The 11,629-nt window shown below is 42.9% G+C and overlaps 1 protein-coding gene across 1 annotated transcript; it reads right to left on the bottom strand.

The window, feature by feature from the left end:
* Positions 1 to 1,392: 1,392 nt before the first annotated feature.
* LOC116583203 (small ubiquitin-related modifier 2) lies at positions 1,393 to 2,403 on the bottom strand. The gene has a single exon (XM_032331231.1). The coding sequence runs from the start codon at positions 2,272 to 2,274 to the stop codon at positions 1,987 to 1,989; it is 288 nt and encodes a 95-aa protein (XP_032187122.1). The 5' UTR covers positions 2,275 to 2,403; the 3' UTR covers positions 1,393 to 1,986.
* Positions 2,404 to 11,629: the final 9,226 nt, after the last annotated feature.

Below are 11,629 nucleotides of genomic sequence, written 5' to 3'. Positions count from 1 at the left end.
TTGGTTTGATGTTTAGCAAGTTAATATGGTACTTTACCTTAGAATATGGGGTCCTTGGCATTTGTTGTTTTGACTTTTGAAGCCTCTGCCAAACGCCTGTCTAAGGTTCAACATCCTGTTCTAGACAGACTTCCAGGGATCTGTATGATGCATAGCATATTCCCTCACTCTGTTCTTTATTATAGGTTCTATGGGTAAATTCTTTATGCACTTTTCATATTTCAAACACTGGGTAAGGCAGTACCCTTTCATCCCATTGTTATGTGAGTTTTCAGGTTGCATCCAAATGCCTCACGTCTGTGACATATAAAGGCCCCTTATAGAGACTTGGTCTTTATTGGTTGCTGATTTTATCACAGCTTCAGGGATCTAGTCAATTTGGGCCTGCTCATGTGGGAAGCCCTTCATTTTGTCCAATATCAGTTTCTGCATATTTATTCTGCTTTCACGTGTCATGATGTGACCTGTTGGGATTTAAGGTCTTTGCTTTCATTATTTTATAGGCCTTTAAAAAACACTAGAAAAATATATTTATGGAGAGCTGACCAGTCACAGTGTGTCATTGTCTCCCACCTTGTAGTATCAAATAGTGGAAACGTGACTGGATCCCTGCTTTTGGGTTTTCAAAGAACTTTGGAGTATAGTCATATTGGAATTTGATCAGTGTCTTCACTTGAGATCCTATGGAGCTGATGTGAGTGAGGTAAAAAAGACAATACATTTATTCTTTTTCTCTTTCTTAAGAAAGCTATGTTGGGAATCTGTTTCCCCCATGTCTGGGAGGAAAGCCCAGGAGGGTCCCATAGTTTTTCTGGTTACCCTTAGATAGCCAAATATTCTGTTGTTACTTCCAATCTCTAAGAAGCTTATTATAGAAAAGTAATCAAAACTTCAATTTCTGGGGATGCCTGGGTGGCTCAGTTGGTTGGGCATCTGATTTCGGCTCGGGTCATGATCCCGGGGTCTTGGGTTCAAGTCCTCCATCAGACTCCCTGCTCAACTGGAAGCCTGTTTCTCCCTCCGCCTCTGTTGTTCCCTGTGCTTGTGCTTTCTTTCTCTCTGTCAAATAAATTTTTAAAAATCTTAAAAAAAAAAACCCTTCCACTTAATTTTTTTTCCAAAGGATCGACACTTTTTTTTAAAAAGATTTTATTTATTTATTTGACAGAGAGAGATCACAAGTAGGCAGAGAGGCAGGCAGAGAGAGAGAGGAGGAAGCAGGCTCCCTGCTGAGCAGAGAGCCCGATGTGGGACTCGATCCTAGGACCCTGAGATCATGACCTGAGCCGAAGGCAGCGGCTTAACCCACTGAGCCACCCAGGCGCCCCCTTCCACTTTTGAACATTGATAATTATCTTCTACTTCCAGCTAAGTACTCTTTTTTTTTTTTCATTTTAAACAAGAAGTTTATTTAAACAACAAGACGCTTGACTTGAAGGGAAAACTATCTAGGATTCATTTCTTTTAGAGTAATTTATCCCTACTTAAAGACAGATTGCCCTACGTGTAACAGCTACGTACAAAAAAGTTATAAAATTGTCCTTGGTTTTACAATGATAAATGAAAAACATTAAAATTCTCCAATTGAACAAGGTATGCAAGGATTTTTATGTTGTTCTTTTTTTTTTTTGTTAAACAGTGAGAGCAAAATAACTTACTGGAATATAAAGATAAGAGCCGACTGAGCATGCCACTAATGGAGAGGGGGGGATTTTCACAGAAGCAGTATTTTCCCCCATCCCATCTCCATTTGATGTCGATCAAAACATACCATTGGCCATTTAGTTAAAAAAAATGCAATATGCTTGTGCACATACACAGTTACTTTATGTACAATAAAGGAATGGGGAAGGGGAAAATGAAAGAATAGAGAAAACTATACTGTAGTAGTCAGGATGTGGTGGAACCAAATTGCGGCTTTCTAATTGAGAATATCTTCTTGGTCTGAAGGAACAGAGTTCTGGAGTAAAGTAGCAGGTTCCCTTTTTAGTAGACACCTCCTGTCTGCTGCTGGAACACATCAATTGTATCTTCATCCTCCATTTCCAACTGTGCAGGTGTGTCTGTTTCATTGATTGGCTGACCATCAAATCGGAATCTGATCTGCCTCATTGACAAACCCTGTCGTTCACAATAGGCTTTCATTAGTTTACTAAGTGGTGTATGCCTCTTAATCTTAAACTGCACCACAGAACCATCCTGCCCCGCCACCTTCAAATTAATATGATCGTTGTTCTCAGTCTTGACTCCTTCCTTGGGCTTTTCGTCGGCCATGGCGAGCGCCGGAGTCTCCTCAGCTGCCGCTTCACAAAAGAGGTACCAGGTCCGCACCGAACGAGCACACAAGCAGCACCAGGAGCGGCAGAAGAAGGAGGCGGCAGCGGTGGAGGAGGGAGAGGGCGCGCGCACCCCAGCTAAGTACTCTTTAAAGATTGGAGTCTTGCAAATGGTGTGTATATAGAAATGGAGTTCAAAATAGGCAGCCATGTTTTGCCTTGATTTTATTGATCAGTGAGAAATTGTATAACTTCTCCCTAGTTGTACAGTTGCTCATTCTTATCCCTCTTGGTGTGGTTACCAGAGAGAAAAAGGCTTAGAGAGAAGAGCCCATCCTTGACTAGTTGACTAAATTGTAGCGTGGGTCTCATATCTGAGATATGGAGGAAATTCTGAGTGGATGCTCTCTCTCTCTCTTTTTCTTTTTTTTAAAGATTTTATTTATTTATTTGACAGACAGCAATCACAAGTAGGCAGAGAAGCAGGCAGAGAGAGAAAGAGAGAGAGAGAGAGAGAAGGAAGCAGTCTCCCTACTGAGCAGAGAGCCTGATGTGGGACTCGATCCCAGGACTCTGGGATCATGACCTGAGCTGAAGGCAGAGGCTTTAACCCACTGAGCCACCCAGGTGCCCCATGAGTGGATGCGCTCTTAGAGACATTTTAATTTCATCTTTTAGGGACTTAAGACTTTATGCCCTTGTTAAATGCAATGCCTTTTTCCTCTGATTGGTCATGAGACTGTCCCTCAGTTCATAGGCCTTTTGTGGTTTTTAAACTCTTTCGGGGGTCATTTTGCCTCTTCATGTGCTGCTTTTGGCATTTAAGTAATTTTCAGGTACTTTTGCCCCTAGAATCCATGTGTGAACCCTGGAAATCAGAGATATCTTCTCTATAAATTGTGGGTTTGCTGCCCTCTCCCAAGATGCACTTTCACTGTTCCTTATCTTGGGGTACCACTAGTCTCAGCCTCTTGTATTTTACTTGGGTAGGTCGGACACTAGTTCCCATCTTCCTTAATCTTTAGGGACCTTAGTCAGTTGTAAAGCTCTTTGTCAGTGATTTTGTGGCAAGGGGTAAATAGTCCTTTTCTGTACTTCATGACTGTGGACAAAATGCCTTTCACACTGATATCTTTGAATTCTTTTCTCCTTTCTTCTCAGTTCTTTTAGATCTCTATGGTGGGTGGTGGGCTAATGTCAAGAGAACCCATATAGGTCTATTTTTTTGTGGCGTGGTCTGTTAGTTTGCTCAGGTTCCTATAATAAGATACCATAGACTGGGGGGCTTAAGCAACAGAAATTTATTTTTTCATAGTTCTGGAGGGTAGGTGTCCAAGATCTAAGTGTCAGGGTTGATCTCTAATGAGAGCCATCTTCCTGGCTTGCAGATGGTGATCTTCTTGTTTGTCCTCACATAGCTTCTTCTATTCATGCGTACAGAGAGAGAGTGTGCACTTTGGTGATTTTTCCTATTCTTTTTTAAAAACATTTTATTTATTTATTAGAGAGAGCATATGAGTAGAGGGGAGAGGCAGAGGGAGAGGGAGAAGTGGGCTCTCTCTGGCTCAATCCCAGAGTCTCACTCTCAATCTTCTCTGGCTCAATCCTAGAGTCTCAAGATCATGACCTGAGCCAAAGGCAGATGCCCTTCCAACTGAGCCACCCAGGTGTCCTGACTTTTCCTATTCTTAAATGGGCACCAGTCCTATTGGATTAGGACCCCACTGTGATGGCCTCATTCAATTTTAATTATCTCCTTAAAGCCCTATATCCAAGTAAATCACACTGGGGGTTAGGACTTCAACACAAGAATTTTGGAGGACACAATTCAGTCCATAACAGGCATACTAGTACCTCACATTACATTATGGGAGTATTTGGCAGTTGTTGTCTTGGCCTTTGGAGCATATATATTCAAAATCCTCTTCAGTGTAGGTTTTCAGAAATACGCCTTTCCTTGCCTGTCCACTTGACCCATACTCAATTCCTCAGCCTTTTGTGACTGACCCTTCAGTTTGGCTCCTTCTGTTCTTTCCACATACTCCTCTGGATGCTTTCCTTCTAACACAATCTTATGCCACTCACCATCGTAACATCCGCACGTGGACATTGGAAATGCAGTCCTTTCTCTTGCACATGGCAGAAGCACAGCTCACTCCCAAACCACCCTTTTATGATATCTTTGGCAGTGGCTGCTCCAGTCCCAGGTTCTTGACTTTATTTGTGTATCTCAGATACTGTACCTTGTGTTTCAAAAACTCCACAGGACATAAGAAGAGTTTTCTGAAGCTCTTGGTTATATGCTGTCCTTTCCTTACAGGGGTGGAGAAAATCCCTACCACATTTCTTTTCTCAGAGCCCACATGCTGACCACGGAGAACAAAGACCGCTCTTCTTCAGGCGGTGGAAGTACAGGGGCTCCCAAGTCAACAACCTTATTGTACCTTCTAGTAAGGGCAGCGCTAGCTCCAGCTTTTTGCTGTGTGAGTCAGACATTAGTCCCTTTGCACTTCTAACTCCAGAGTCATGGGTGAAGCTTCCTAAAGCTGCTGCATTTATGTCATTCATCCCATCTGTCTTACTCAGCTTAGCAACTATAACAAAACACCATAGCATGGTTGACTTAAACAAAAGACATTTGTTTCTCCTAGTTCTGGGGGCTGAGAAGTCCAAAATCAAGGTCCTAGCAGATTTGGTTTTTGGTAAAGGCCCTCTTCTTGGCTTGCAGATGGCTGCCTTCTTGCTGTGTCCACATGTGCTATGGAGAGCCAGCTCTGATGTCTCTTCCTTTTCTTATAAGGGCATAAATCCCATCATGATGGCCCTGCCCTCATGACCTCATCTAAACCTAATTACCTCCTGAAGGCTCCATCTCCAGATACCATCACAGTGGGGTTAGGGCTTCATATAAATTTGGTGGTGGTGGGTGAGAGTAGGACACAAACATTTAATTCATAACATCATCCCTCATCTCAAAATCGGTCATGGGTCTCCAGTCATGCAAGCCCGAGTATTACAGAGAAACATGTGAGGGGTGAAGGATAGTGTAAACTTCCCTCAAGATTGTGGTGATTTTATGACTTACAGATGTCCCAAATGGAGAAGCTCCCTGGTGTTATCCAGGTATAGGGTATTCATTTTATGTTTTTGCCTTGGTGACTTTGTACCTATCCTTATAGGTTACACAGGGAAAAGCTTGAAACACATCCCATCAGAATGTGGCAGATCACCTTGCCATGTCGTACTTGCCTTCCTCTCCCCCTTTCAAGGTTGTCATGAGGCAAATTCTCATTTGCTCCATAGTCTTCTGGGATATGGGATTTTCAGCCTACCCTTTACCCCTCAAAATGGATTTGCAGAATAGATAAGACTACAGTGTCCACAACATTGGTCTATGGTTGCAGATTATAAATGCTTTGGTGACAGGGAGGTGCGTGATCCTTCAACTCTGTCCCTGAGACCCCTGCTGAATTGTATAGGTAGTTGGAGTTAGACATAAAGGGTAGAACACAACATGATAAGAAAGACATAAAGGGTAGAGAACCCCATAAATCTAAGAAAAACATTCTTTTGTTCTTAGTTTCTCATCTCTGTCACCAGGAAATGGAAACTTCTGTATGACTGATGGCTATGATTACAGATAAAATATTCCCTCCTGTTCAAGTGTAGTCAGTTATGTAGAGCTATACTGAGCTTTGCTCCCACAGAAGGCAGAAAGGAAAGAGCAGATGAATAGGTCTGGGCTAAAACTTAGTGAGACTTTAGAGGCTTCCTTTACGTAGTAGATCAGGAAGCCCTCAGTTGTGCTGGCAGGAAAGGAGTGGAGATCACCCAAAAAGCATCACATAAATTGGCATGTTCCAAGCCAATCTAACCATGAATACTTGGGTATTGACAGGAAGAGTACCAAGAAGACAGAAAAATTTGCTAGATTTTTCTTGTTCACATAGATGTTTCTTTAACATATTCAATACTGACTTCTACTTCAGGCCTCTATTCTTTTAAGAACAAACAGATCTAGACCCTAGACAGTCTCTAAATGGGACAAAAGGCTTTGTCCACTGGTGAAAATGTATTGGAGACTCAACTGTACTCATGTTTTTCACACTTTTCCAGTCCTTTGCACACAGGGACACAAGTGACTGTGATGCCCTGAAATTCTCATGAGCACTGTCAAAATTTACTTTGAGGAAATAACTCTCAGATTGGACTATGGACTGATGCGAGTTTATGTGTGAGCCCTTACAGACCAATTCACGTGCAAGATATTATAGCTGTTACTGCTGAATGTATTGTGGGAAGATCAAATATATGTAATAGGTCTCTTGGTTGTAAGGGATGTTCCCAATGGGGAAATGTGACAATTAGAGCATTGGTAGTGGGATGAGTGGACAGTTGGGAGCCTATCAGCCTTCCTGTCTTCCTCAGCTTAGCCATGAGGTATCAGTAAAGCCTTAGGAGAAAGGAGGTAAAAGGAGGTTCCTATACTGATCAAGAAACAAAGAGAAAGAGGTGCTTAAAGAGACTACACCGCCCTACAATAACTGTGTGATCAGTGAGAAAAGCCATTGGTACCTCACATCAAATTGTGGATGACCACAAACTCAGTCTGGTAACCCTCCTTACCCCTGTAATTCTAGTTATTATGATGGTCATAGAGTCATTTTGTTGACTGAAAAGCATGGTGTTAGGCACTGGTTATTTTAATGCTTTGTTTTTTCAGATCACATTACAATTGGACAATCAGAGGCTATGTGTTTCTGTGGAGCACATACTGTAATGTATGTTCTCCTGTCTACTGCAGAGCATCCTGAGGCATTCCATGATTTCTCACTGGTTGATTGGTTGAGACTCACAAAAGGCTGAATTCTTACCAGAAGAGTCCTGGTATCATTAAATGATGACATTATTGTGAAAGAAGGGCTAAGGGCAGTGCACTGTGTTTGTTATGTAGACAGTACATTACCTGTGGAGCCCACGTTGAGAGTTTAACCATGAGAAGAATCAGCAGCTAGCCACCTAGATATAGTTCTGGTGAGCCATGTAGATTAATCCCCAGATGACATTCCCTGACCTTGTTCAAGAAAAACCGATGGCCTAAAAACCTCCAGAAAATGAAATTTGGCAAAGTATGTGATATGCTGATCGGTATTGGGTGAACTTCATATCCCATATACAGGGATCCTGTTCAGCCCATTATAAGAGATGACTCAAAAGGTAGCCTTTTTGATGAGTGTGCTATGGAAACTCTCAAACAAGCTATATAGACCACTTTTCTACTCACACACATCACTCATGCAGTGTGTTTTGAGAGAAAGTACCAGAGACGGATATTTATGTGGACCAGAACCTGTGGCAAAAGATGTGACCACGAGGCAGTGGCTCCCTTTGTGATTTGTTTATGTTGCTTGCCTGACATCATCACCTGATATACCCTGTTTGAAACAATATTGCTGGCTTGTTAGTAGGTGCGGATGGATATTGAGAGAGTAAGAAAGCATATTAAGCAGGCATTGATATGCCCTAATTTTCTATTAGAAAATGAGCACCAAATGAGAATTCCAACAAAGTGGGTTTTACCCAAAAAATACCCATTTTTAAGTGAGAGTGGCACATCCAGAGAAGAAGTAAACCAGGCATTAATAGTATCTCAGAGGTTCAGGCAAAAGTGTCTAGTCAGTCTCCAAACATGAGTGATTGAGATGCAGAGATGGTGCCTGCACAGCATTTTCTTTCTTTCTTTCTTCTTCTTCTCCTTCTTTTTTTTTTTTTTTTAAAGAATTTAGGGGCGCCTAACTTCGGCTCAGGTCATGATCTCAAGGTCCTGGGATCAAGCCCCACATCCCTGCATTGGGCTCTCTGCTCAGCAGAGAGCCTGCTTCCTCCTCTCTCTCTGCCTGCCTCTCTGCCTACTTGTGATCTCTGTCTGTCAAATAAATAAATAAAATCTTAAAAAAAATTTACTTATTTGACAGAAAGTGAGAGAGAGGGGGGAGAGCACAAGCAGGGGGAACAGCAGAGGGAGAGGGAGAAGCAGGTTCCCTGCTCAGAAGGGAGACTGATGCAGGACTTGATCCCAGGACCCTGAGATCATGACCTGAGCTGAGGCTTAACCCACTGAGTCACCCAGGTGCCCCACTGCACCACATTTTCATGTGGCTTCTGTTCACCCAGGTTCCTGCGGATGCCTGGATCTGGTGCATGGACACATACATTAAATTCTGCAGTGGGCTGCAGAAGCTGTACAACCCCAAAGAAAACCACTTGCCCTGAGCATGGAAGAAGGCAGTCTGCTCAGATGGTAGAGCTTGCATGCATAGACCACAGGCTGTGGCGCTTGCTCTGAAAAATAGGCTCTGAAATGTAACTTGTTACATTTGAGTCCTGGTCAGGAGTCCATGGGCTGACAGTGTGGACAGGTGCCTGAAAGCAGGATGACTGGATGATCAATTCTCGGTCTCTGGTAGCAAAGATTATCAGTCATTTGCATAAGATGTGCACCTCCTTTTTGTGTCCTGTGTGATACACATGAATCTCCTTGAGATTGAAGTTCATAGGAATCAACAAGCTTATCACATTATGTTCTGTCCAGGTTAGCACCCTGATCACCTGGATGAACTCTGCACTAAGGAGTGTAATCCGTCTGTAGTTTCAGAGCTGGCCCCAAAACAAGACTGTGTGATTCTAGCACGTGAGGCCAGCTCTACAGTCAAATAGAGAGGGCATCTCCAGGTCCCATATGCTGAGGTGCCAGACCTGGCTTTGTATCCTCCTTTCAAGATTGCCACTGAACACAGATTACAGTGAATCAACCTTATGTATATGCATAGTGGAAGGGGGAATTTTATGTAAGGACTTGTAGTTAAACTGTGATTTCAGGGGCACTGGGTGGCTCAGTGGATTAAAGCCTCTGCCTTCAGCTCAGGTCATGATCCCAGGATCCCGGGATCGAGCCCCGCATTGGGCTCTCTGCTCAGTGGGGAGCCTGCTTCCCTTCCTCTCTCTGCCTGCCTCTCTGCCTACTTGTGATCTCTATCAAATAAATAAATAATTAAAAAAAAACCCCAACCCCCTGTGATTTCATTTGGATTCATTGACCACATGTAATCAAATACTGGGGTGACTTTTATAGTAAAATGTACTTAGCAGTGGGCTACTTTATGTGACATTCAATGGCCCATTTATTTCCTGTGTCATCTTCAGGCTGCAGACACCACTGAAAGATGGTTTGAATTCTTGAAGAATAAAGAGGAATGGATAGCTGACGCTCATCTCCTAGTGGAGCCCATGTGTAAGAAAGTCAGTTTGGGTCTAAATGTGGCATTCCCCCCAGCAGGTACCTCCCGTTTAAATTGGATATTTCATGATTTTTGAGATGTCAGGAGGAGGTCCAGATTCTGGTCAGGGAAGAAAATGCCTACCACCCTGATAACTCCCCCAGAGTTTCTTTCTTTCTTCTTTTACCTCAACTTTTCATATCTCTGTGCTGGGAAATGGACCAACGCCAACTGACCCAGTTTTGCTCAGGATTTTGGCAAGGCAATATATTACTTCACTTTAGAATATGGGGTTCTAGACATTAATTGTATTGGCCTTTGGAGCCTCTGCCAAAAATGCTTGTATCCAAGGATGTGTTGCTTTCAACATTTTATCCAAGACAGGCTTTATGGTCACATCTGTGAGGACCTTTCCTCAAGGCACCCTTAACTGTAGCCACTACACATGCATTTCCTTACTGCTTTCAGATGTTGGGAAGGCAGTACCTCCTCACCACATCATTTTGTGAGTTGTCAGGTGCGTGCAGACCCTTCCTCATATTGACTCCCTTGTGCTCTCTTCTGGCTTGAAGTCTTCTGGTTGTGCTTAGAATTTTATGTTGACTTATCTGCAGTCCAAATTTATCCTCATCCCGTCAAATGGATGTTTAGACTACAGTGGGTATTTTCTGGGCGCCTCCTTTGTCTTGTCCAATGTCCCCTAAAAAGACTTGGTGTTTGTCGGTTGTTGGTTGCAGGTTCTGGTGTCTGGTCACACACTGGGGCGACAAGTGTGTATAATCATTTTTTTTTGGTAGTCTTTCTGTTTGGCAAATACGTTTCCTATTCTTGTACTCTTTCTGCCATTTAGGTGGTGACATATTGAGGCTCCCAGCACCAGGCTAGAATCTCCGTCCTAAGCTTGCATGTAAGGTGGTGGTGGCACTTCAGGAATCCTATCTCCCTGTTGGCCTTGAGTTCACCTCCCCACTAGACAGAGCAGTCTAGCTCTACCTGCTTATAAAATTATCTTCATGATATTTTAGCTTCCTTCTTCTGAGGTCAGCTAAATTACGATGACTTTCTGGAAAAAAAATGCTTGTGAGACCTTGCCTTTCATAGTGGAACAAGGTGATATTGGAAAGGGAAGGCTGAGCTTCTAGAATTGCTCCATGGTCATTTGCTGGCAGAAGTAATTTGTGAATCTCTCTGTCTGTATATCTACAGAGGAGTATGTGAAAAAGGATTCCACTAGGATTCTCCCTGTCCAGCTTACCTAAGAGTTTACTTAAATGATTGGGGTCCAATATTCAGTTTTAGAACCACTGCATTCTTTAAAGATATCAGTCAACATATAAAGTGAGGACAGGGAGACCTTGGGAACCTTTGACAAAAACAGAAAAGGAAGGGAGAAGAGGGAGTGAATTGGAAGATGTACAGGAAGACAAGGCACATACAGTGTGGATGTAATCCAGTATGCCTTCATCTCATCATTCCCTGAAGATAGATTTTCCAGATATGACAGTGTATGCAGCCTATTGAAAAATGTTTATCACGTTAGGCAGAAAGTGGCCGATGAAAATCTCCTGAGATCCTGGCTACTTGGACTTTTGTAGATCAAAACTTTCAAAAAAGCCAAATCTTACTTCATTTAGGTAGGAAGAAGCCTGTGTTAGAAGTTGAGGTCCCTCCACCACTAAAAAGAACTGACGAGTTCATGCACTGGTTAAAGTATTAAAGGACTTGATAGAACCCATCTTGTCAAACCAGTGTGGGGTAGCAGTCATACCAGTTCCTCCCACTTGTGCTCCTCCTGCCTTCTGTGTTGTGACTTGTCAGTGCCCCCAGGCACTATTAAGCTGGGAGACTTGAGGCCACTGGTGAAGTTTTGAGTGGCTGCCCCTTGAGTGGCCTGTCTTCATGTGGGGCCTAAAGGACTCCATGAGATTTTTTATCTTTTTCTCCTGGAGACTGTTAAGGCTACAATGCTCTGTTGAAAATATTGGTGAGTCTCTTAGGCCTAGGTGAAATGCTGTCATTCAAATCTCATAGTTGTGCAGTGGGACGTTATCATCTCCAGTTCATTCCCATGCCAGC

Source organism: Mustela erminea, chromosome X (assembly GCF_009829155.1).
Source record: "Mustela erminea isolate mMusErm1 chromosome X, mMusErm1.Pri, whole genome shotgun sequence".
Classification (NCBI taxonomy): Eukaryota; Metazoa; Chordata; class Mammalia; order Carnivora; family Mustelidae; genus Mustela; species Mustela erminea.
Note: the sequence above shows the minus strand (reverse complement) of the source record. Positions and strands in the feature narration are given on the sequence as shown.

Bases quoted from the DNA above. Each gene is read 5' to 3' on its own strand.
- LOC116583203 (XM_032331231.1), bottom strand. From the start codon at position 2,274: ATGGCCGACGAAAAGCCCAAGGAAGGAGTCAAGACTGAGAACAACGAT.